The sequence below is a fragment of the Palaemon carinicauda genome, chromosome 45 (assembly GCF_036898095.1).
Source record: "Palaemon carinicauda isolate YSFRI2023 chromosome 45, ASM3689809v2, whole genome shotgun sequence".
NCBI classification, from domain to species: domain Eukaryota; kingdom Metazoa; phylum Arthropoda; class Malacostraca; order Decapoda; family Palaemonidae; genus Palaemon; species Palaemon carinicauda.
The window spans coordinates 31,610,536-31,632,514 of record NC_090769.1 but is presented as its reverse complement, the minus strand read 5'-3'; the positions used below and the strand labels follow the sequence as shown (position 1 = coordinate 31,632,514).

Here is a 21,979-nt window from a genome sequence, read left to right as displayed (position 1 = left end):
ATCACAGACTCTTTGAAAACGGACAGGTAATCTGATTTGCCTCAGGTTGATGTTGAGCCTTACGGGAATTAAAGAAATCAATGAAGTGCTCGGTTGAACAGTATGATAACACGATAAGCAAATGTGTTTTAAAGACTTAAATTCCAGTTCTATTTAAGCGTTCAGTCTAGTTAACAATATGTTAGTAGGTAGCTTTACATGAGTTAAAAAGAACCAAGTTTTGTTGAAGTTACATAAAAATTATAGGTTACTGTGTTAAGGACCTCTATTTGAAATCTTTAGAAGCACTGTAATCAAATCTTTAGAAGCACTGTAATCATACCTCATTAAAACAGGAACATCCCTTATGTAATCTTAATCAATTCATGGAGAAACGCAATTACTGCTCTCCGTTAGCGATGTTACCTATCTCCAATTTTTACGATAACATGATTAATCAGTGTAGTCGTTTGATTCTTCATTATGATAAGAATAAATACAAATTGCAGACTTTTAAGTTTTCACATTTAAACAAATTAATAAACCAAGACAAATTTTTAAAACCGTTTGAATTAAATTTACATCATACAATCTCATGTTAAAACACCATTTCATGCATTTTGTAATTTTCTTAATTGCAACCTTACCTGTTACAAAATACCGCACTAAAATTACAATTCAAATATTTCCTTCATTTCAGTTCACTACGAATACAACTTTATACGCTTAAAGTTTAAACAAGATGTAAATATTTTGGCAATATCAGTCCTAGATGTAAATTTGCATCCTACTAACTATTATTATTTATCTAATTAACAATTATCTATCAGGTGAAAGCAGAACTTCAACAATGGGGTCTAAGCTTCTCCCAAGTGTTGTGTCAGGTGAAGGGAAGAGTTTTGCCCCCGGAAGTGGTCATACAAGGGACACATAACATTGCCTTTAAAGCGATTGACCCTGATTGGACTAAGGATGTAAAAGGTATTTGATACACTTCAAAATAGAGTTCAAGTGTTTTACCGTTAATCTTGTGAAGTCTTATGAATTTGCATTCTACTTGGTATTTCTAATTAACTAATCAGTGGCCTCAATTACACCAGTTATCATTTTTGGTAGAAACTTATTTCGTATTATAATCATGGTGGTAACCTTTCCTAATATGTACAGCTTTTGTTATGTTTAAAGATATGGAGTAAACAAAAGTTCTTTCATTAATAGAATCCTAATCAAAGCGTCGTACAAATTTCATGGTCTACTAGTAAAAGGCTAATATTATTGCAAAGGCCTTGAAAATTCTCACTGACCTACCCTCATTTTCCCTCTGACCTTCCCTTATCTTTCCTATGCAAGTCAATCACTTTCCCCACGATTCAAAATTATTACTATCACTAAAGGCTTTGTTAAAACATTACATAACTGTTTGTTTGGATATATTGGAGTTTCTCTGACCCATCCTTCTACGACTTTGTTCTGGAAGGAGAGAAAAAAAAGTTACTTGTTACCAAAGACAAGAGAATAATAAAGGCTCTCGTGTAACTAACAGTTGTCAAACAATCACAATTACATTAAGAATTAGTACGTAACTACAAAAACCCCTTCATTCTCCTTTCTTCGTTTAAATTTAAGGATGAAGAAATCCATTAGCCAAGTTCCTAAATCTACCTCAAAGAAACGACACTTCATTCACATTTCATACAGATGAAGCCTAATGTTCTCCTTCCTCTTGAATTTCTAAAAAGAAAAATATTATTAATAGGTCTAAACGAAAAATCGTTCTTTAGATTCCACACTTCGCATCATTATATTGTCATGTAGGCTACACTTTGATAATATAGATTACCCATCTCATCTTTATTTTTTCTCCTCAAAGAAGTATTGCTCTAATGTTCTTAACCACAGAAAAATATCCTCAACCCTAATATTTTATTTTTATTTTTATATATTCCCAGTCACTATAATGATAAACTTTAGGACTCCACATAGAAAGTTGCCTTACTATAAGGTACCATATAAAATGTAACAACAACACTTTGTAAGGAAAACTTAATTAAGAGAACTAATTGTACCGATAGCTAAACAATGTGTGCCTTTAATCAGGTTATCTAACGCATATCATATTTTTTTGTTTTCCACACAGATTTGCCTTTGAATGTACCACAGAAAATCACCAACTGGGTCTTGGTATTTCCGCAAAGACAGAAGCAGGAAGCCGAAGATCTCTTGATGGGGCTTAAAAGAGTCAGTCGAGCATTAGGCATGGTTTTCACCCAACCAATAATGTAAGTACTCTCTCTCTCTCTCTCTCTCTCTCTCTCTCTCTCTCTCTCTCTCTCTCTCTCTCTCTCTCTCCTTTCCAATGTATTCAATATGGAGGAAAATTGATGTGAATTATGAAAGAAATATTTCTCTGTAAAATCTTTATAAACTATCAATATAAGAGAACGGCAGAAAATTTCTTTTAATTTTAAATCACATCTAACATCCAATGAATACTACGTTCACTTAGCTATATTAAATTTTTAATGAAAAACCAGTACAACTTTACATAGAGGTATCTCTTTACATCTTTTAAATATCAAATATTACTAAGGAATTACAAACTATTGCGAGTGATTTTCAAAACTTTTGCTCTAGAATCATGTAAAATCTCCAAATTCCATTTATATGTTGTTGGTGTACTTTGCTACTACGATCTGACTGAAACTTGTATTTCTCAGTGATTAAAATCATTTTTTTTTTACTCTTGAACATGTGTTACTTTTAATCAATGATTTGCAAGTCAATTTCCATTACTTGATTCATCATACCCAATTTTCTATGATATATGCTAAGTATTTTCTGGAGGTACGAGTTAGCTGCTGAAGATCAAATATAAGAGGAATATTCAATACCCGGTAATATTAAACAAATGTAACCTTTTTCCTGATACACAAATCTTCGAGAAGCTTAAAACTTTTTTATACAGTTCAGGATGAGAACATTTTACCCTGATTTTTATCCTTTTAATTGCACTTCTATTTTTTCATCATTTATTACAAAATACCTTATAATCTAACATATTTAAACTAAATTATGTGCACTCATGAAATAAACGAAGAGCTATTAGATATCACAGCATGCACATTACGTGTTAACAATAAATAATTAGTTAAATTTATAAGACTTTTACAAAATTTAGAATACTCTTTCATAACGCTTTCAAGAATTGGACGTCTGTGCTATTATCTTACCCCCTAATTTTTCCTTTAAAGTCTGAAAATTTAGTCATATCTCTGGTTAGCCACAATTCAATAATGTAGTCAATAACAAGAGCTGCATTTCTTTTTCTTTTTCATATCATGAATATCAAAGTACAGTAGTTCTAACATATGTGGATGGTTAATTAAACAGATATTTAGCATTTTCTTTAACCATAATATTGTCTCATTATTTTTGGTACAATATTTCGCAGTTAATAGTTAATTTCAGTGCCAGACTGACGACGAAATGTATACTCTATGGTAACCTTTGATGGTAACCAATCTATAATTTGACGAAGAGTCATATTTTGTGTGTGCAGCCTTTCCTCTATCTTTGTTTCGTCTATACTTGTTACTTTTCCTGAAAGATATATCATATAAGTGAGCTCGTAACGTTTCAAACTTTAAATGTCACCCCTCCTTGTATTACTCATGATTGTTAGGATGTAAATTTTACTTGAATATGTATATTGACATTAACACATACACATACACACAAAATATCGAACATCGCCCCACCCAGGACTGATAGAGTACTCTATTAACCCTGGCCCCACCCTTAATGTGTGACGGATCACGAGCCGTATCATTATAATTTTCTAAGCTGTTGGTGAGGGAGTGTTTTCGTTTCAATCCTCCAGGTTAGGATCTAGAAACCTGTTACAGGGAGGTCTTCCCGGAATTTATTTCCCACACTTAAATATACTCTCACAGCTTCGTTAAGAAAACCCAACATTATCCTCCTGTTACATCTAAACTTGACGCTTCAACTCTTTCTTATTCCACAGAGAATGTCTGCACCAGGATTTTACTCAGGAGTATGTAAGAGCAGTTTCAAAGCACACAGCAGTTCAGCTGGTTGTATGCATGCTTCCCAACAGTAAACTCGATCGCTATGCAGCCATCAAAAAACATATTTCAGTTCATATGGCTACTCCTTCACAGGTATGTTATATGTAAAGATTATTTCATTTCTTTTGTGAGATAACGAGTTTTCAGAGTAACGCATAGTTAATGTAAACAATGAAAAGTAAGTACGATATTGACTGTAAAATGTTCAGCGTACAAAGCAAAAAGGATTGTTGACGCACTAGTGGGTCGAGGGTGGGTGGTGTCGCAGGGGTCTTGCCCCCTTTTTTAAGAATGTTTGACTGTTAAACTTGGTTTTCAAGAAAAAAGTTTGACTGTTAAACTCGGCATATTGGTGGAAAATCTCTATATTGTAATTTTTCTTTATTTTTTGTATTTTCCCTAAGTTATTTTGCTTTTTACAAGTTTTCCTACTATAGGCCTTTTGCTCGAGTAAAAAAAAAAAAAAAAAAAAAAAACTATTGAAGATTCAACATTTGAACGTAAATTTACGAAAGTCATAAACATTAGTGTCAAACCCATTTTAATTACAAATATAAAGAGTAGGATCAATGTGAAGTATCCCCTTCGATGGACAAATGGTTAAAGTTTATTTTCTTATTACAATGACTCATACATAGCATTTTATTTGTTAAATTCTCTTTATGTCTTTATTCTCGACCCGAAGTTAATTTGAAATCATAAAGTATTTGTGGCTGAATGCATGAAAGTCACGTGTTGGGATAATATCATAAATAGCCTTTTGATGAAAATTTCTGAATCGTTTATCATGCGCAATAGACAAAGGTAAGTGCGGAAGCAAGGGAATCAGCTCAGTTCTCTTGAGTTATTTCTTAGGCAGAGTCAATTCAATATGTATATATATATATATATATATATATATATATATATATATATATATATATATATATATATATATATATATCATCAACATCATTAATGTCTCCGAGAATTTCGGGCTCACCTTTCAATATTATGTGGGCCGACCCATCTGAAACGCGTTTGCAAATAGAGATTTTAATTTTAAGTCTCAAATATATTATTATTATTATTATTATTATTATTATTATTATTAGTTAAACTATAACCCTAGTTCGAAAAGCATGATGCTACGAGCTGCCTCTTTTACCTTGTCATCCAAGAAATGCACAGCTTATAATACGCTTATGCGTTTGTGCACATTTATATATGCGTAACCTTGTTCGATACGGTTGCGTTTTTTCATATTTTGTTCTTGTCCACATTCATTATTCATGTATGTGTTTATTTTTAGTAATTGATTTATAAACTTTCATTTTTTTATTATCAAATTTTATCAATTGTAGACTAATAAAATAAATTATAAAGTTAAAATCAAGTTCTGAAAATTGGGTCTAATCCCACCAGCCAATAGAATAAGCGCTTCCAAATCATATTGGCAGATAATGAAGCTTAAGCCAATACGAGACGGCAAAAGAAAAATCTGGCAAATTGAAGGTCTCTGATTAGCCAAAGCACTAATTGGCTTCGGAAATCTCACTTTGGTTCTAGAGCTGGAGACGGACGGTGGTCAAGATGAGCTAGTGGTAAAATGTTAGGATTTAGATAATTATAGCATGGGTTTAGCAATAAATAATTCCCTATTGGCATTAGACTCGTACCTGTGATCGAATTATTGTTTCGTTCCAGCTAAAAAAAAGAAAAAGAAAAAAAAAAAAAACATTGAACAAACTCAAGATCGCGGGACCCGTAATTAGTAAAGTAAATAATTCGGTTACAAACTGACATAAATGAAAAAAAGAATTTACTATTATTTACCCAAAATAGTATAATAATTTTCTAAAATAATTGTTTAAATATATAAACAATTAAGTATTAAGTTTTGCGATAACAAGCGGTTTGAAGGGCAGTAGAGTCTTTAGACAATAGGTGACTTCCAGCAATCGTTCAGTAAAGCTAATTCATTCTAGTATAAGCAGCTGCTCCGTACACTACGCGGAATACGTGTTTACTGTGCGTGTTGTTTTTGAAATATTGACAGTTTGCATGCAGTGTCCGCGAAACACGCCTTGACTTCAAGGAACACTTCTTGAAAAAGCTCCAGCAATAAGATAAGTACGCTTCTTAATGTTGATGTGTGGGTTAGGATAGACCGGTCTATACCATTAATATCTCGCATTGCCTGTATAGCACACGAGGGCGGAAGAACTATATGTTAGGCAAAAAACGGTGTGATCTCCTGTTAAGATAGAATTTGTGTTCGCAGACCAAGCGGTTAATTTTGTATCTCTGCGATTATAGTCTTTTTTTTGCGTTGCAATTTGTAAGTTACATTAAATTGCAACAAAAAAGATTTATTTTATTATTTCTTTATATTGGGGCGATGTTTTATTTTTTGTGAATATTCCGAGCTGCCGAAGACAATTGTTACTATTACTTAGCGTATGATCGTGAAACAAAATTGTTCTGTCAATAACTCTAATAAGTGGTTGGCAATTAAGGGAAAGGGCTCAACATGGCACTTTTTAAGGCAAGTACCAAGGAGTTATCCGGACATAGGGGACAATTTTAAATATGTTTTTGTTCAAGATAGTGCAATCCAAAATGGCGTATCTGTTTAGTATAAACATGTACATACTTTGCCTAATTTCTCGTTAGAGTAGGCTTCGTGAATCTTATAAAATAGGACCATAAAATGTATAGTGTGAATACTAACACGTTAGATGTGCTTTATAATCTACACTACTATTTTTATAGAAATGGTCTGGAACAGGGTTAAAAGGTATTCTTTTAACCCTGGTCTGGAAAGTGTGCAAATACTCCAGACGTCTCCGTTAACAATTTCTTTAGTCTTCAGGGTAAGTGTTAGCCACGCCCCTCTCTCATATGTTCAGGTATTTCGTTACCCTTAATATATCAGTTATACCTTAATTTAATAATAAGCTTTAGTTGCGATTAGGTTGGTTATTACAGAAAATACTGTAATGTCATGTTTTTTATTGAGAAATATTATAAAAGCTTTTCAGTAGGATATAGGATGTTGAAAGAATCGGAATTTTGTATTTTATTCGGAATATTTACCAATTTTCAGTATGTGGGTTTTGTCCTTGTCCCTACGGCAATTTTCGTTTTCACAATCTACATTTGCGTATCATGTATTATCTATTAGTACAGTATAGACCAATTGGTTTTATTTGGCCAATTTAAACGGGCTTGTCCAGTTTTGCTAGGAACAAATACGACATGCTAGTGTTGATCGGCTGTGATTAGTAGAATTTTTTTTTTATAAGGGTAATTCATTGCGTGATGTGATAAGTGGTATTAAAGTGCATAACAATTGATACTTTTAAATACATTCTCGTTACTCCCGACTGTATCATTTCACGCATAGCCAATATCTTTTTGTGTGACCAGTAAGTTTATTCAATGTATCTTTTACTCGTATGTAAGGTGAGAAGATATTCAGAATTGGCAGTAACATGTGGAAATTATGCTGGTGATTATATAACGGAGGAACTTACTTACTTTTAATGCTGCTCTCCTGGTCCTATCCCACGGGATCTCTCCGCACTACATGACCAACAAAGGTCAGTTTATCGTATACATTCTTAGGTATTTTACGTATCTACACAGCATATTGGGTGTTTTATTGGCATCACCATCTCCTCCTACGCCTATTGACGCAAAGGGTCTCGGTTAGAGTCTTCTTTACCTTGAGCTTTTAAATCAATACTTTTCCATTCGTCATCTCCCACTTCACGCTTCATAATCCTCAGCCATGTAAGCCTGAATCTTCCAACTCTTATAGTGCCTTGTGGAGCCCAGTTGAAAGTTTGGTGAACTACTCTCTTGAGGAGTCCGAAGTGCATACTAGAGTGCCATATGTGGATGAGATCATGGTCAGGGGCCGATGGAGTTTGTCAAACAAAACATAGTTGTTTAATAAAAAAAAAAAACGTAGTGGTCATCGTTAAATTAGAGATGTTGCATCAATTTTTAAGGTTTTAAAATTAACAGATATATTGCTTTGAGTTCGTGATTTGGGTAACTTGGTGTTTTTATCTTTTTTTTCTTTTTTTCTTTTTTTATCTTTTATCTTAAACTAATTAAGTTTTGTGAAAGTGAACGTCTTTTACAATTATACATCTATACATCTCCAGTATGTATCACTTGGTCTGTAATATATATAGGGGAGATATATAAATATGATAGTAAACGACGTTAACTGGTTCACAAAACTTGCTTAATTGTCAAACAAGTACACTCGGAAGCTACACACATCAAAAATTGCCGAACCAGTGGGTTGTAGTTAAGAAAGGGTTGGGGGTGTGAATCGTGTGTTCATATCTGTCTAATATTTAGGTGTCAATTTTGACGGGTCGGGTACACTGGTTGAAAATAGCTAAAGCTCCAAGTATGAATTACGAAATAAAGACAGAAAATTATAGTTTTAATTTCAATAGGTATAGAGCCGTAAAATTTTCACTGCCTCCAAAATTTATAAATTTTCACTGACTCCAAAATTTATAAATTTTCCTAAGAAATCTTCGGCCTGTAGAATTTTGCCGTTCAATTCTATTCCAAATATTTTGAAAACATCAATTTTATCAATTCTAAATATCAGTCTAATAAATTGTAAACATTTATTTAACCGTAGGCAATATTCAAGCAGTTGGATAATGCCTTCAAAAATCATCAATAATTAAATTCTATAACGGTAATTCCTCTCCACTAATTATGGTATCTCTAGTTATTAACCTGGTTAAGACAAATCATTAACCAGGTTGATAACCAGATATACCATAATTAACGGAGAGGAATTGCTATTATAAACTTTTATTATTGGTTTTCGAAGGTATTATCCAACTGCTCGAATAATGGGTACGGTTAAATAAAAGTTTATATTTAATCTATTTGCCTTTGATATTTAGTTAATAAAATGGGTTGTGGTTCTTGCTAAACTCATGTTTGGGGAAACTAGAATTTTGTAAATTAAGTCTAATAGCTGACATCTCAGTTTTTTTTTTAGGTCGCCGATGTTGATTATACGAAGTTGAATTTGAGATTTTTAAGAAATTTGCGAGGTACATTTAAGGTCGAGAGAGAGAGAGAGAGAGAGAGAGAGAGAGAGAGAGAGAGAGAGAGAGAGAGAGAGAGACCAGGCGTGTGTAGTAGTAATCTTTTGATAAAATGAATTACTCTTAACACCATTTGAGTCTCTCTCTCTCTCTCTCTCTCTCTCTCTCTCTCTCTCTCTCTCTCTCTCTCTCTCTCTCTCGTGTGCCGAATGGCCTAACTGGCCTCATCGCCGGGATATTCATCCCAACTTTATAAATCCAAACTATTCCTGTATAGGAGTATGAAGCAATTGTAGTAATAACTCGTTCATTTTCTCTTGGCTACTGAAAACAAAACTTTCTAACCACGTAAAGGAACAAATTTCTCATTGAAACTTATTGAGAGGATTTTGCCTTCGAAGTCAATCAATTTGTGATTGAATGACTTGGTGATAATCAAGGAACAACCATAGCTTATTTAAACCTTAGGTTAGATCCTGTGAGACTTTTTGCCTATAGCATCTGGCTTTTCTAACTAGGGTTGTAGCTTGGCTGGTAATAATAATAATAATAATAATAATAATAATAATAATAATAATAATAATAATGTGTACAGGTTATGTAATGATTTACCGAGAATTAGAATTCTAGGAGCCTGGTATGGACCATGATATCAATCATTGGCAACTTAAGACCTTGAGATTAATCATGTTTTGTCTAATATAGAATGCAAGTGACTGATCCGAGCGCTTTTGTGTTAGCTTTTATGCTTCAGCTGTTTTGCGATAGCTGTCTTGGAATTGCTTTGTTACCTCTGCCAACGAAGTTGGAAGGTGGTTATGTATTACTCCCTGTTTGTGTGTGTGTTTTTGTGAATAGCTTTCTGGCCACAATTTTAATAGAGTAAGGAAACTTGCTGTGATTAAGTTATGTAAAAAAATTGAAATTATTAAATTTTGGGAGAGCAAGGTCAAAGGTAAATGTCTATTTGTTCCGTAACCCAATACAAACCATTGCTATTTCCATGGGTAACATTTGGCGGAGCTGAATGACGAGCCATTAAAATTAAACGAGGGTTAACTACCCCCTTGCTAATTAGCAGGGGGTAGGGAAGGGGTAGCTAGCTACCCCTTCCCCCCTCACACACTGTGAATAGCTCAATTCACTTTTGGCTCGGGTGATGATCAGACGTCTCTGCTCTCACCCTCGCTTGACAGCCTTTAAATTCTGCTTTCTCTTTATCTAGTGTGTGTGAAGTTGGCCTCGACTCTACGATGCGTACTTGCCCTGGAGTTCCTAAGCGTTCATGTGGGACGTTTATGTCCTCTTTGGAGACGGACCCTCACGCCCTTTGCCCCCTTTGCCGAGGTCAACGGTGTGACAGGGAGAATGTGTGCAGTGAGTGCAGGGAGTGGCCTGCCTCCCAGTGGGAGAAGTTCGGCCGTAGACGCAAGAAGAAGCCCAAGAGAGACCGATCTCCTTCGAAGGTGACTTTGAAGAAGGAGGTCTCTAGGGTTTCTCCTTGCGCCGCCCGAACCTCCTCCGAAGGTCTCCCTCGTCCGGCTTCACCTGTGAAACCGCCGAGTGAGATTGCAGGTCCTAGTGGTTTTTGCCAACCTCGTGGTGGTGGAGAGGGCGTGGCCTCCCTTAGCGAGGTTGTTCCCTCTCCTCCCCCGGGGGAGGATTTATTATATTTTGATGAATTCGACTGCACTGTTTCTAATCATGGTTTGTTTCAGCTTTGGACTTCCTTGGGGCTTAAGGGCACTCCCTCCAAGGAAGGCCTGTTTGACTTGTTGCAGCTGGGGGCTGCAGTCAAACAGTCACCGGTAATGCCGGAGGTTTTTCCTTCGGACATTGTCGATACTGTGTTGTCTGCCCCTTCTGACGTGGCAAGTCTAACCCTTGATCCTGCTGCCTCGGATGTTGCTGAAGTCCCATCTCTCCCTTCCGCACAGCCTTCGGAGGGAAGGGTGGGGCCTCCGGTCTCTCCTGCGAGCTCGTCTCCCCCTCGGGGTAGCGCGCTTTCAGAGACCCCTCTTCGAAGGACCGATGACCCTGACTCCTTACCCAGGGGTCGCATTCGTCGTAAGGCCCGTAGGCCTCTGCGAGAGAGGGGGCTCCCTTCTCCCTATCAAGGGGTGAAGAGGCGCCTCTTTGGGTCTCCTTCTCCTCCACCTGCGGAGGAACTTCCTCGTCAGGAGAAGGTCATACCTGCAACATCTCTTGACCTCTCTGCGGATCGTTCACGATCCCCTTCTCCTGCCAAGTCTTCAGTGCTGCCGTCACCTGTAATCCTACAGGCACCGTCTCCTTCGGGGGAAAAGGACTCTGGGGTTAAGTCCCTGGCCATTGTGCGCGCACCTGCGCTCTTGCGTGCAGTTGAGCGCAGATCTTCGTCTCTTCAACCATCACCTGTTCGCCAGCGATCTCCTGTTCGCCAGCGCTCCAACGCGCCAGCGATCTCCTGTTCGCCAGCGCTCTCCAACGCGCCAGCGATCTCCTGTGCGCCAGCGCTCTCCAACGCGCCAGCGATCTCCTGTGCGCCAGCGCTCTCCAACGCGCCAGCGATCTCCTGTGCGCCAGCGCTCTCCAACGCGCCAGCGATCTCCTGTGCGCCAGCGCTCTCCAACGCGCCAGCGATCTCCTGTGCGCCAGCGCTCTCCAACGCGCCAGCGATCTCCTGTGCGCCAGCGCTCTCCAACGCGCCAGCGATCTCCTGTGCGCCGGCGCTCTCCTGCTCGCCAGCACGCCCCTGGGCGAGCTCTTCATCTTGAGGATGGTCAATGCTCACCAACGCGCCAGCGATCTCCTTCTCGCCAGCGTCTTTCTGGGCGCGCTCTTCAGCCTGTGAAGAACCAGCGCTCCCCAACGCTCCAGCGATCTCCTGCGCACCAGCGCTCTCTCGCGCGCCAGCTCTCTCCTGGACATCCAGAGAAGGGGCAACGACTTCCAACGCGCCAGCGATCTCCTTCTCGCCAGAGCTCCACTGCTCGCCAGCTCTCCTTAGGGCACCCTCACCCTGAGAAGCAACAACTTCCTGATGGGCGCGCTGCTCACCATCACTCGCCTGTGCGCGCGCGCAAGCACTCACTAGTGCCTGTGCCTGTTGCACGCCCTGTGCGCCCACGCTCGCCAGCGCCCTCTAGATCTTCGGACTCAGACGTTCGCAAGGGTTCGCCCTTGTCTCGCACGTCGATTCTTGCGCTTCCAGTTGCCCCTGTGCGCCCTTCGATTTCTGAGCGCCTCTTAAGTTTGGCGCACTCACGCCCACGATCTCCTTCAGCTCGCCCTTCACGCCAACACGCTGTGGGTCCTGCGGGCGGTAAAGAAGGGGCCTCTCCTACATGCGCCCCGATCGCCGACAGATCTGCGCGCCACCAGTTGAGGGAGACTAAGTCTTCTAGGAGACATCTTTCTCCCTCCCACCATCACCAGCGCTCCCCCAAGAGGTCGCGCGGCCGCTCGCCAGCTCCTTCTGTGGAGTTTTCTCCTGCGCATTCATATGCACGCTCTCCTGATCGATCTCGTGCATACCCTCCTGCGCGCCATTCTCCTGCGCGCCATTCACCTGCGCGCTCCTACATGCATGCACCTGCGCATGCGCGCCATCACTCGCGGCCCTATGACCACCTTTCCCCTTCGCGTCCCTCTTAATGAGAGAATGCCTTGATGAAGTCATTGAGCTTCAGCACGGCATTTCATTCCCGTGCTGAATCTTGGTGACGGGCAAGAGGGCTCTCGAACTTCTGGAAATTGCTCCCCCAGTTCGAATCTAAATTTCTCTCTTTCATCTTTTTCTTCTGCTTAATATTACTTCGACCTTCTCTTAATTTTATCAACTTTCTTTCATCTTGCTGTCCTATCTCTATGATTATTATTTTTCTTAGTTATATATATATGTAGATGTATGCATATATATATATATATTTATTTATTGTATTTGTTCATTTATTTATTTATCTATTTTTTTTTTCTATTTTATTTAAATGGCGTGGATATTTCCACATTCGTTATTACTGCCTGCTTAGATGAATGGGAGAAGGGATCACGGTTGGGAGGTATTCGCATTCAAAGCTATATATGAGAGTATTGGATGATCTCAGCCATCCCAAAGATAGTTTGGACCTTTTTGGCGGAACTACTCTCAAGGGTTGGGTCATCGGAATCCAGGGGGATCCAATCCTTGAGGTGGGACTCTTGGCTTTTGGCCGGAAGCCCATCATTACAGATATGGGGAGGATGATTCCATATTACTTTGGTCTCAGTCCTAACAGGCGGGTTTAGCTTACACCTGTGCCTCTATATCTGTTTTGATGCTATCCTTCGGGTAGGGTATGGAGTGGACCATCGGGGAAATATACTCTCATTGTGCCGATAGTGGAGAATGCAAATTTCCTTTCCAACGTATGATACTTTCTTATAATTCTCAAGCAGGTACCCCAACAAAACAACAAAAAACCTGAAAATCCCATCCTTAAATATGGACCCTTCAAATACTGACTCCCCATCCCCTGGATTTGCTGACTCCCCCCCGGCACTGTTGACGACTTCTGCTACTGTAATTAAGGAAAACTCTGTTGACGACCTTCGAACTAAAAAGGACCACTCTACTGATGTTAAAAAATCTAGCAATTTGGGTAACACAGGGAAACTACGATTCCTTCATGTTTCCCAAATCCCATTAGAGACAAATTATGATGATATATATAGAGCATTTGAGTGCTATGGATTGATAAAGGAAATAAGGATGAGACTTGGAGATGAAAAATGGGACTCTTGGATATCTTTTGAAAGTCACGATGAGGCGTTTAATGCCATAAGTAATATTAGTAGTATCAAAATTAACGAATTGAACATCATGGGAGCTCTTTGTGATAAGGTCCCAAAGGAATTGGATGTGTACAAACCTGCTGATTGGTTTGAAAAAGATAGAAATGTACCCATGCCTTCACAGAGAAAACCCAAACCACCAATGTGGCTCTTAGCTGAACCTAAAGGGATAATAGGGAATTATTTTAAGATATGTAAGTTTATCCAAAAAAAAGTAGGAACCATAGCACCTGGAGATATATCTCGTTTTGGGAAGAACAGTTATCTCATCCATGCCAAATCTTCGACTCAGTCTGCAATACTGTCTAACTTACAGACAGGCAGTGATGAAATTACATTGGAAATGAAACCTCATCTTAATTTTAGTTATGGAAGGGGAGTGGTCTTTAATAAGGACCTATACGAATTTACAGAGGAGGAGATACTTTCTATGTGTCCATTAAATGTATGGAAAGTGCATAAGATTCCTGGAACTTCAATGATTATACTCACTTTCCAGGATGCTGATGTACCTTTCCATATTTTTATTGAAAATGAAAGGATTAAAGTTCGGCCTTTCAAACAAAAGCCCCTGCAATGTTTTAATTGTTTTAAATTTGGACACCCATCCAAAGTTTGTAAAAATGGAAAATTGTGTGGTATTTGCTCCAAAACTTATCATGGAGAATGTACACTTGAGGCCAGGTGTTCAAATTGCAATTTGAATCATAAATCAACTGATAGGAGATGCGAACTGTATAAGTTGGAGGAAGCTGCCCTAAACAAATCAAGTTTAGAACACATAAGTGTGGGACATGCAAAAAGATTGTTGAATAAATCAACCAGCTATGCAAAGGCCTTAAAATCAAAGGTAAATTTACCACAGGAGACAGCAACCCCACCTAGCACTGCCAGTAATCCTAAGAAAAGAAATACAACCTCTGATAATAAAGTACTGCATGACAAGGTAATCATATCGCCTTCTGAGGCTTTGCCACAGCGTATTAAAAATGGGTCATTGCCCATTTCTGTACAGCCTTCGTCCCCCATTACCAGCAATAGTACTAACCTCTCCCAGGCCATGTCCTTGCCTGATTTGATGGAGATGCCACCTGACACCAAGTTACCAGGTGCACCTGTATTGGGGAAGGTGCAAAAACCTGGTAGCTCAAAACCTACTAATCGGAAAAGAGAGAGACCTCCATCTCTCTCGCCCCCCTCCATAAGAAATATCAAAATTACGACGTCAAATAAGTATGATGATTTGTCAGTTGATATTTCTGATCTGGAAGTCAATTTAAATAAATCGGAAATTCAAGTGGAGGTCCACCAACCTCCTCAACAATCAGATCAAAAAGACAAAAAGAAAATCATAAATTCTAAACCCAATCTATCAAGACCCTCTTTAATAAAACCACCAAAAAATAGTGTTAGATCAAACACTGCTAATGGGAAGACTCCATCCAAGGGGTCTACCAAATTATAAACCATAGTTTTTTCCTCCATTTTGCAATGGAATTGTCAGGGTTTAAGGGCCAAATATGAAGAACTTAAGCTCCTTGTTCATGAGCATTCCCCCATAATTATTTGTCTACAGGAGAGCAAACTTGATCATAATACCCCTTGCCCTCGCGAATACATTAGTTATAGGACACCATATGATCACCAAGTGGGGAGCCATGGCGGAAGTCTCATATACGTTCGTCGAGATGTTCCCCAAGTTTCTCTGTCTATTCGTACACCTCTGCAGGCAGTGGTTGTACAGATCGACATAGGGCGAAAATATACAATTTGTTCTCTGTACTTGCCTCCAAATGATAACATTTTGTATGACAACTTAGTGGAGGTTATTCAACAACTCCCTCAACCTTTCCTTTTACTTGGAGATTTGAATGGTAGACACCCTTTGTGGGGTGATGTTTTAGCAAACACGAGGGGAAATATCATAACATCAATTGTGGAAAATGAAGATGTGGGACTCCTTAATACAGGAGAGCCCACACACTTTCATGTCCAGACAGGTACCTTGTCATGTATTGACCTATCAATCGTAAGCTCTAATTGCCTTCTCGACTTTGATTGGAGAACATTAGATGATTGGCATACTAGTGATCACGCACCAATCATTATAAACACCAACAATGGTCCACCTTTACAGGGATCGCCACGATGGAATCTTGACAAGGCGGACTGGGATAAATTTCGTGAACTAAGCGAAATTGAGGGGGATGCAGGACAAGTTGAAAATATCGATGATGCCATAGACTTACTGAATGGAACTCTCCATACAGCTGGAGTCAATTCAATTCCCAAAACAACAGGGTTATTCAAACGACGACCAGTCCCGTGGTGGTCTTCAGAACTAACTGCCCTCCACAGAGCCACAAGAAGATCTCTAACACGATTGCGTAGACGCAGAACTGATGAGAATTTAATTATGTACAAGAAATGTAGAGCACAGTTCCGTCGTGCCATGAAAGAAGCAAGGCGCCAGTCATGGATGTCTTTTGTTTCCTCCATTAACAGTAGGACACCACCATCTGCTGTGTGGAGGAAAGTAAAAAAGATAGCTGGCAAATTCACCCCTAACCCACCACCAGTGTTGAAGGTGAATGGCCAGTATGTAACCGAAGCAAATGATGTTAGCAATGCCCTGGCTAATCATTTTTCAAATGTATCCAGCAAGTGTGAAGGAGCCCCTGGTCACCAGTATAGGAGCACTGAAGAAAAGAAAATTTTAAATTTTGCAACAAGAAGGGAAGAGTCGTATAATTCTCCTTTCACTGAAAGAGAATTTGATTCCGCACTTGCTCATTGCAATGATACAGCCCCTGGACCCGATGGAATTCCATATGCAATGATTAAACATGTACATTTTAATACAAAGCTATTTATTTTAAGTATTATTAATAGAATATGGCATGATCATAGTTACCCAAGTGTTTGGGAACTAGCCATTATTTTAGCCTTTTTAAAACCCGGTAAAGACAAGTTTTTAGCAGCAAACTATCGTCCAATTGCATTGACATCTTGTTTATGTAAAATCATGGAGAAGATGGTCCATGCAAGGCTGGTGTGGTACCTTGAAAAGAAAGGTATTTTATCACCGATTCAATGTGGATTCCGAAAAATGCACTCAACGACTGATGTGTTGATACGACTAGAGTCTTCTATTTGTGAAGCCTTTGCTTCCAAACAGCACCATGTTACAGTATTTTTTGACCTTGAAAAGGCATATGATACCACATGGAGATATGGTATTCTTAAAACCATTCATGAATTGGGATTGAGAGGAGAGCTGCCACTATTTATTCAGGCATTTCTTTCACGTAGAGTTTTTCAAGTGAGAGTGGGGGAAACTCTATCAGAAAGTAAGTGCCAGGAAGAAGGAGTTCCTCAGGGTAGTGTGCTGAGTGTAACCCTTTTTGCACTAGCAATTAATGGGATATCCTCAGCCATTCCCCAGGATGTTCTCTCAACATTATTTGTGGATGATCTCTCAATATCATTTGCTGGCACTAAAATGGCAATGGTTGAGAGAAAAATCCAACTCTCTATTGATAAAATTATCCAGTGGGCTGACATGAATGGATTTAAGTTCTCGACAAGTAAAACTACCATTGTCCATTTTTGTCGTATCCGGGGAGTACATCCAGACCCGGATATATACATTAAAAGTCAACGGATACCATGTGCAAGAGAAGCTAAATTTTTAGGTTTGATATTTGATTGTAGGCTGACATGGGTTTCTCACTTAAAAGCATTAAAAGCTAAATGTGTTGAAGCTCTGAATATCTTAAAAGTATTATCCCATACATCATGGGGGGCAGACCGCAGTACTATTTTAAAATTATACAAGGCCTTGATTTTTTCCAAAATTAGTTATGGTTGTGAGGTATATTCTTCAGCCACCTCAAGCCGGTTAAAAATATTAGACTCGATACATCATGCAGGTATTAGATTGTCTACTGGAGCTTTTAAAACCTCGCCTATCCCAAGTCTCCTTGTTGATGCTGGAGAGTTACCTCTAGACCTTTACCGAATGTCTTCCATTCTTCGGTATTGGTTTAGATTGCAAAGACTCCCTAACTCTCTAGCCTTTCAGACTGCAAGCCTTGTAAGACACGCATCATACTTTGAGTTGCACCCAAAATCTCCTCAACCCTATGGCTTTCGGGTGAAACGATTATTAAATAGTCTGGATATAATTAGAAATAAGGTACTTCCATTCAAGGTATCATCAACGCCTCCATGGAAGTTACCAGAGATATCATTTTGTAAATATTTTATTGGAGATAAGAAGAATATGTCAGACCTAGAAGCCAGGTCTCTTTTTAATGAACATGTTAAAGAACATAGAGGATCAACTTTTATCTATACTGATGGCTCCAAATCTGATGCTGGCGTTGGATTTGGAGTACATAGTAATGGTTTTAATTGTAGAGGTGCACTTCCTCTGACCGCTTCCATATTTACTGCCGAACTGTATGGCATATTAACCGCTATTGAGAAAATAGCATTGGAGAAGGAGGGTAATTTTACAATTTTTAGTGATGCAAGGAGTGTCCTTCAAGCTATGGAAGTTTTTAATTCTAATAACCCTCTAGTTTTAAAGATTTTAGAATGGCTTCTCATTATTGGACGGAGAGGTATAACAGTTCAATTTTGTTGGGTTCCAGCACATGTAGGTGTGTCTGGGAATGAGAAGGCAGATTCACTGGCTAAGGAGGCTGCATCCGAGTTGCTGCCAAGAAGGTATCCCATTGCCTGTAATGATTTCTTACCTGTCATAAAGAACTTGGTTTGCAATAAATGGCAACAGCAATGGGATAGTCAAGATGGCAATAAAATGCGAGAGATAACAAATGACATATCTCCTTGGAGGTATAATATGATGCCCCGAAAATGGGAGACGTCTCTTTGTCGTCTCCGTATTGGTCACACTCGGTTGACACACGAGTTTCTGCTGAAGGGCCAACACCAACCGTATTGTGATGACTGCTTAGTACCTCTAACAGTAAGGCATTTGCTGACCGAATGCCCCAATTATAACAACTTGCGGAATAGATATTTGTTTGAGGCTCGAGGTGAGGGTGGCAGGTTCATCCTTGCCAAGATTCTTGGAAATGATGTGTCCTACCATGCAAGTGGCATTTTTAGATTTATTTCAGAAGCAGGTCTTCTGAAAAATATTTAACTTTTATTACATTCAACTTTTATGATTTTAATTGAATACTCTTTTATTTTTTATTTTATTTTATCTTTTATTTTTGTATACATAAATTAAATGTTACCGGCGTCAATGACCTCAGATGTCAGGATGCCTGAAAACTTTAAATCAATCAATCAATCAATCCCCTTCGCGTGAACGCTCGCCTACAGGTCGCTCGCCTACAGGTCGCTCGCCTACAGGTCGCTCACCTACGGTGGGTCATTCGGACCGCAAGGATCCTCGGCAGGATGCTCCTCCTGGGAGGCGTTCCCAGGATTCACCTCCGCACAAGAGGAGGATAACGGCAGAACAAGGAAAATCAGCAGAGAGGTCTAGGCAGTCTTTTTCTTTTCAGGAAGGCCTCGTGGTGACCACTCCTAAGGGTCGTGAGATCCCCTTTTCTCCAGCGGGGATTGCTGACACAGCGTCAGTTACCCGTCTACCTTGGTTCCGCCACATGATCAAGGCTGTGGTCCAGGCTATCAAGCCTTCCAGCACTGATCAGAGGCGGGACCCTGGGATGGGTTCTCCACCGTTGAAGAAAAGGAAAGGAGTGGGCTTCGTGGTAACTCCTCCCCAGGAAAAGCTGGTCTCCAGGAACCCCGTCAGGCGGACCCCTTCACCTTCTCCAACCTCTGCAGCTCCACCCCCTCCTGTAGATGAGTTTATCTCGTCCTCGGGGGACTCCTCTGACTCGGAGAATTCTTCCTTGGCACCAAGGGGGGAATTTTCTCCGGATAGGGGAGAGGTCGCACGGGAAGAGGTTCCTCCTCGGGTGTCGGTGTTGGAGTCCTATTTTCCTTCCAGGAGGGAATCGAAGGACACCAAGACTGTTCCGAAATCTTCGTCGAAGATTCGTCAAGAACCAGCAATTCCTAGGGAGGACGTCCACGTTTCTCCCCAAGAAGACCTCTTGGGGATGGGAGACTTAGCTGCCAGTCCACCAAAAGGAGAACACAGCGAGTCAGAACACGCGTTCTGGCAGGTCCTTGGTTTGATGAGGGAGCTCAACAAAATCAAGGACCCGGAGATAGCCCCTCGTGAGGGGAAAGACACCGTGCTTGACGAGGTCTTTGGTGTCCAGAAGCCCCCCAAGACTAGTGCAGCTTTGCCCTGGTCTAAAGGGGTGAAAGGCGCCAGGGACAAAGTCAAAGCTCAGCTCTCCGGTCTGGCCTCCTCAGGACGTTCTTCTGCCGGGTTTAGACTCCTCCCTCCTCCTCTAGTCCAACAGAGGAGGTATTTCGAGATCGACGGGGAGTCTTGCATGTCTCTTCCACTCCATCATTCTGTGGAGGAACTAGCTAAGGGAACTTCTTTCGAGAAGCTCTCGACCCGACAGGTGACGTTTGCGGCGTCAGAGACCCAAAACCTGGAGAAAGTCGCTAAGAGTGCCATGCAGGCAACTTCGTGGCTTGATCTCTGGCTTGGGTCTTTGGGCATCCTATTGCGATCTGAGGATCTGTCCAAGGAGAGCAATAGGAAGGCCTTGGAGACCTTCCTCCTCTCGGGCACTCGCTCTATTGAGTTTCTAGCTCACCAGGTCACTAACCTATGGGCTAACTTGATCCTCAAAAGACGCGATTCAGTGTCCGAGAGGTTCCATCCGAAGGTCCCCACCGCAGACGTCAACAGGCTCAGACACTCCTCTATTTTTGGAGGGGAGTTACTGGAGCCTCGTGACATGGAGCAGTCGGCTGAGAGGTGGAGGAGGTCGAACCAGGACTCTCTCCTCCAAAGGGCCCTGACATCTCGGCCCTATAAACCTCCAGCCCCTCCACAACAACGTCAACAGCAGCCTCGCAGAACACCTAAGCAGGCTCCGGCAGCTAAGGCAAGCGTGTCTAAGCCGCGGTCCTTTCAGCCGAAAGACAAGAGACGCGGCAAGTCCTCTAAGGGAGGTAGAACTCCTAGAGGAAGCGGCAAAGGTCGCAAACACTAGGAGTGGCAATCCCCCCGCGTGTCCACCTGTGGGGGGATGCCTAAGAAGTTGCGTGCAGAGGTGGCAGCAACTCGGGGCCGACCCTTGGACGGTCTCTGTGATCGGCCAAGGGTATCGCGTCCCGTTCACAACATCTCTACCTCCCCTGACAGCGAATCCAGTGTCGTTGAACTCCTATGCCTTGGGATCGGCAAAGGGGATGGCCCTCCGGGCAGAAGTCGAGACCATGCTCAAGAAGGATGCTCTCCAAGAGGTCGACGACAGCTCCCCAGGCTTCTTCAGTCGACTCTTTCTTGTAAAGAAGGCGTCTGGAGGCTGGAGACCGGTCATCGACCTCTCAGCACTGAACAAGTTTGTCATACAGACTCGGTTCAGTATGGAGACAGCGGACACGGTCAGACTTGCAGTGAGACCACAAGACTTTATGTGCACTCTGGATTTGAAGGACGCGTACTTCCAGATCCCCATCCATCCGTCTTCCAGGAAGTACTTAAGATTCGGCCTAGACGGCAAGACCTACCAGTTCAAGGTGCTGTGTTTCGGTCTCTCCACAGCACCCCAGGTGTTCACCAAGGTGTTCACTCTGATCTCGTCGTGGGCTCACAGGAACGGCATCCGTCTCCTTCGTTATCTGGACGACTGGCTGATCCTGGCAGACTCGGAGTCGACCCTTCTGCGTCACCGGGACAGGCTTCTGGAAGTTTGCCAAGATCTAGGGATCTTGGTAAATCTCGAGAAGTCCTCTCTGCGCCCTACGAAGAAACTGGTATATCTAGGCATGAAACTAGACACGATTCTCCACAAAGCCTTTCCATCAGACGAAAGGATAGCAAGGCTGAGGAAGGTAGCAGAACCTTTCCTCAGACGAGAAGAGCTTCCGGCCCAACTGTGG

General features: G+C 40.8%; 1 protein-coding gene across 1 annotated transcript in view; it reads left to right on the top strand.

Annotated features, from left to right (window-relative positions):
- Window positions 1–21,979, top strand: part of LOC137635024 (piwi-like protein Siwi) — an 86,875-nt gene that overhangs the window by 21,879 nt on the left and 43,017 nt on the right. Inside the window, exons 9-12 of the mRNA XM_068367635.1 lie at window positions 1–26; window positions 810–960; window positions 2,117–2,258; window positions 4,007–4,163. The exon at window positions 1–26 is cut by the window's left edge and continues 223 nt beyond it. Of these exons, the coding sequence (XP_068223736.1) occupies window positions 1–26; window positions 810–960; window positions 2,117–2,258; window positions 4,007–4,163 (476 nt within the window). The remainder of the gene's footprint in view (window positions 27–809; window positions 961–2,116; window positions 2,259–4,006; window positions 4,164–21,979) is intronic.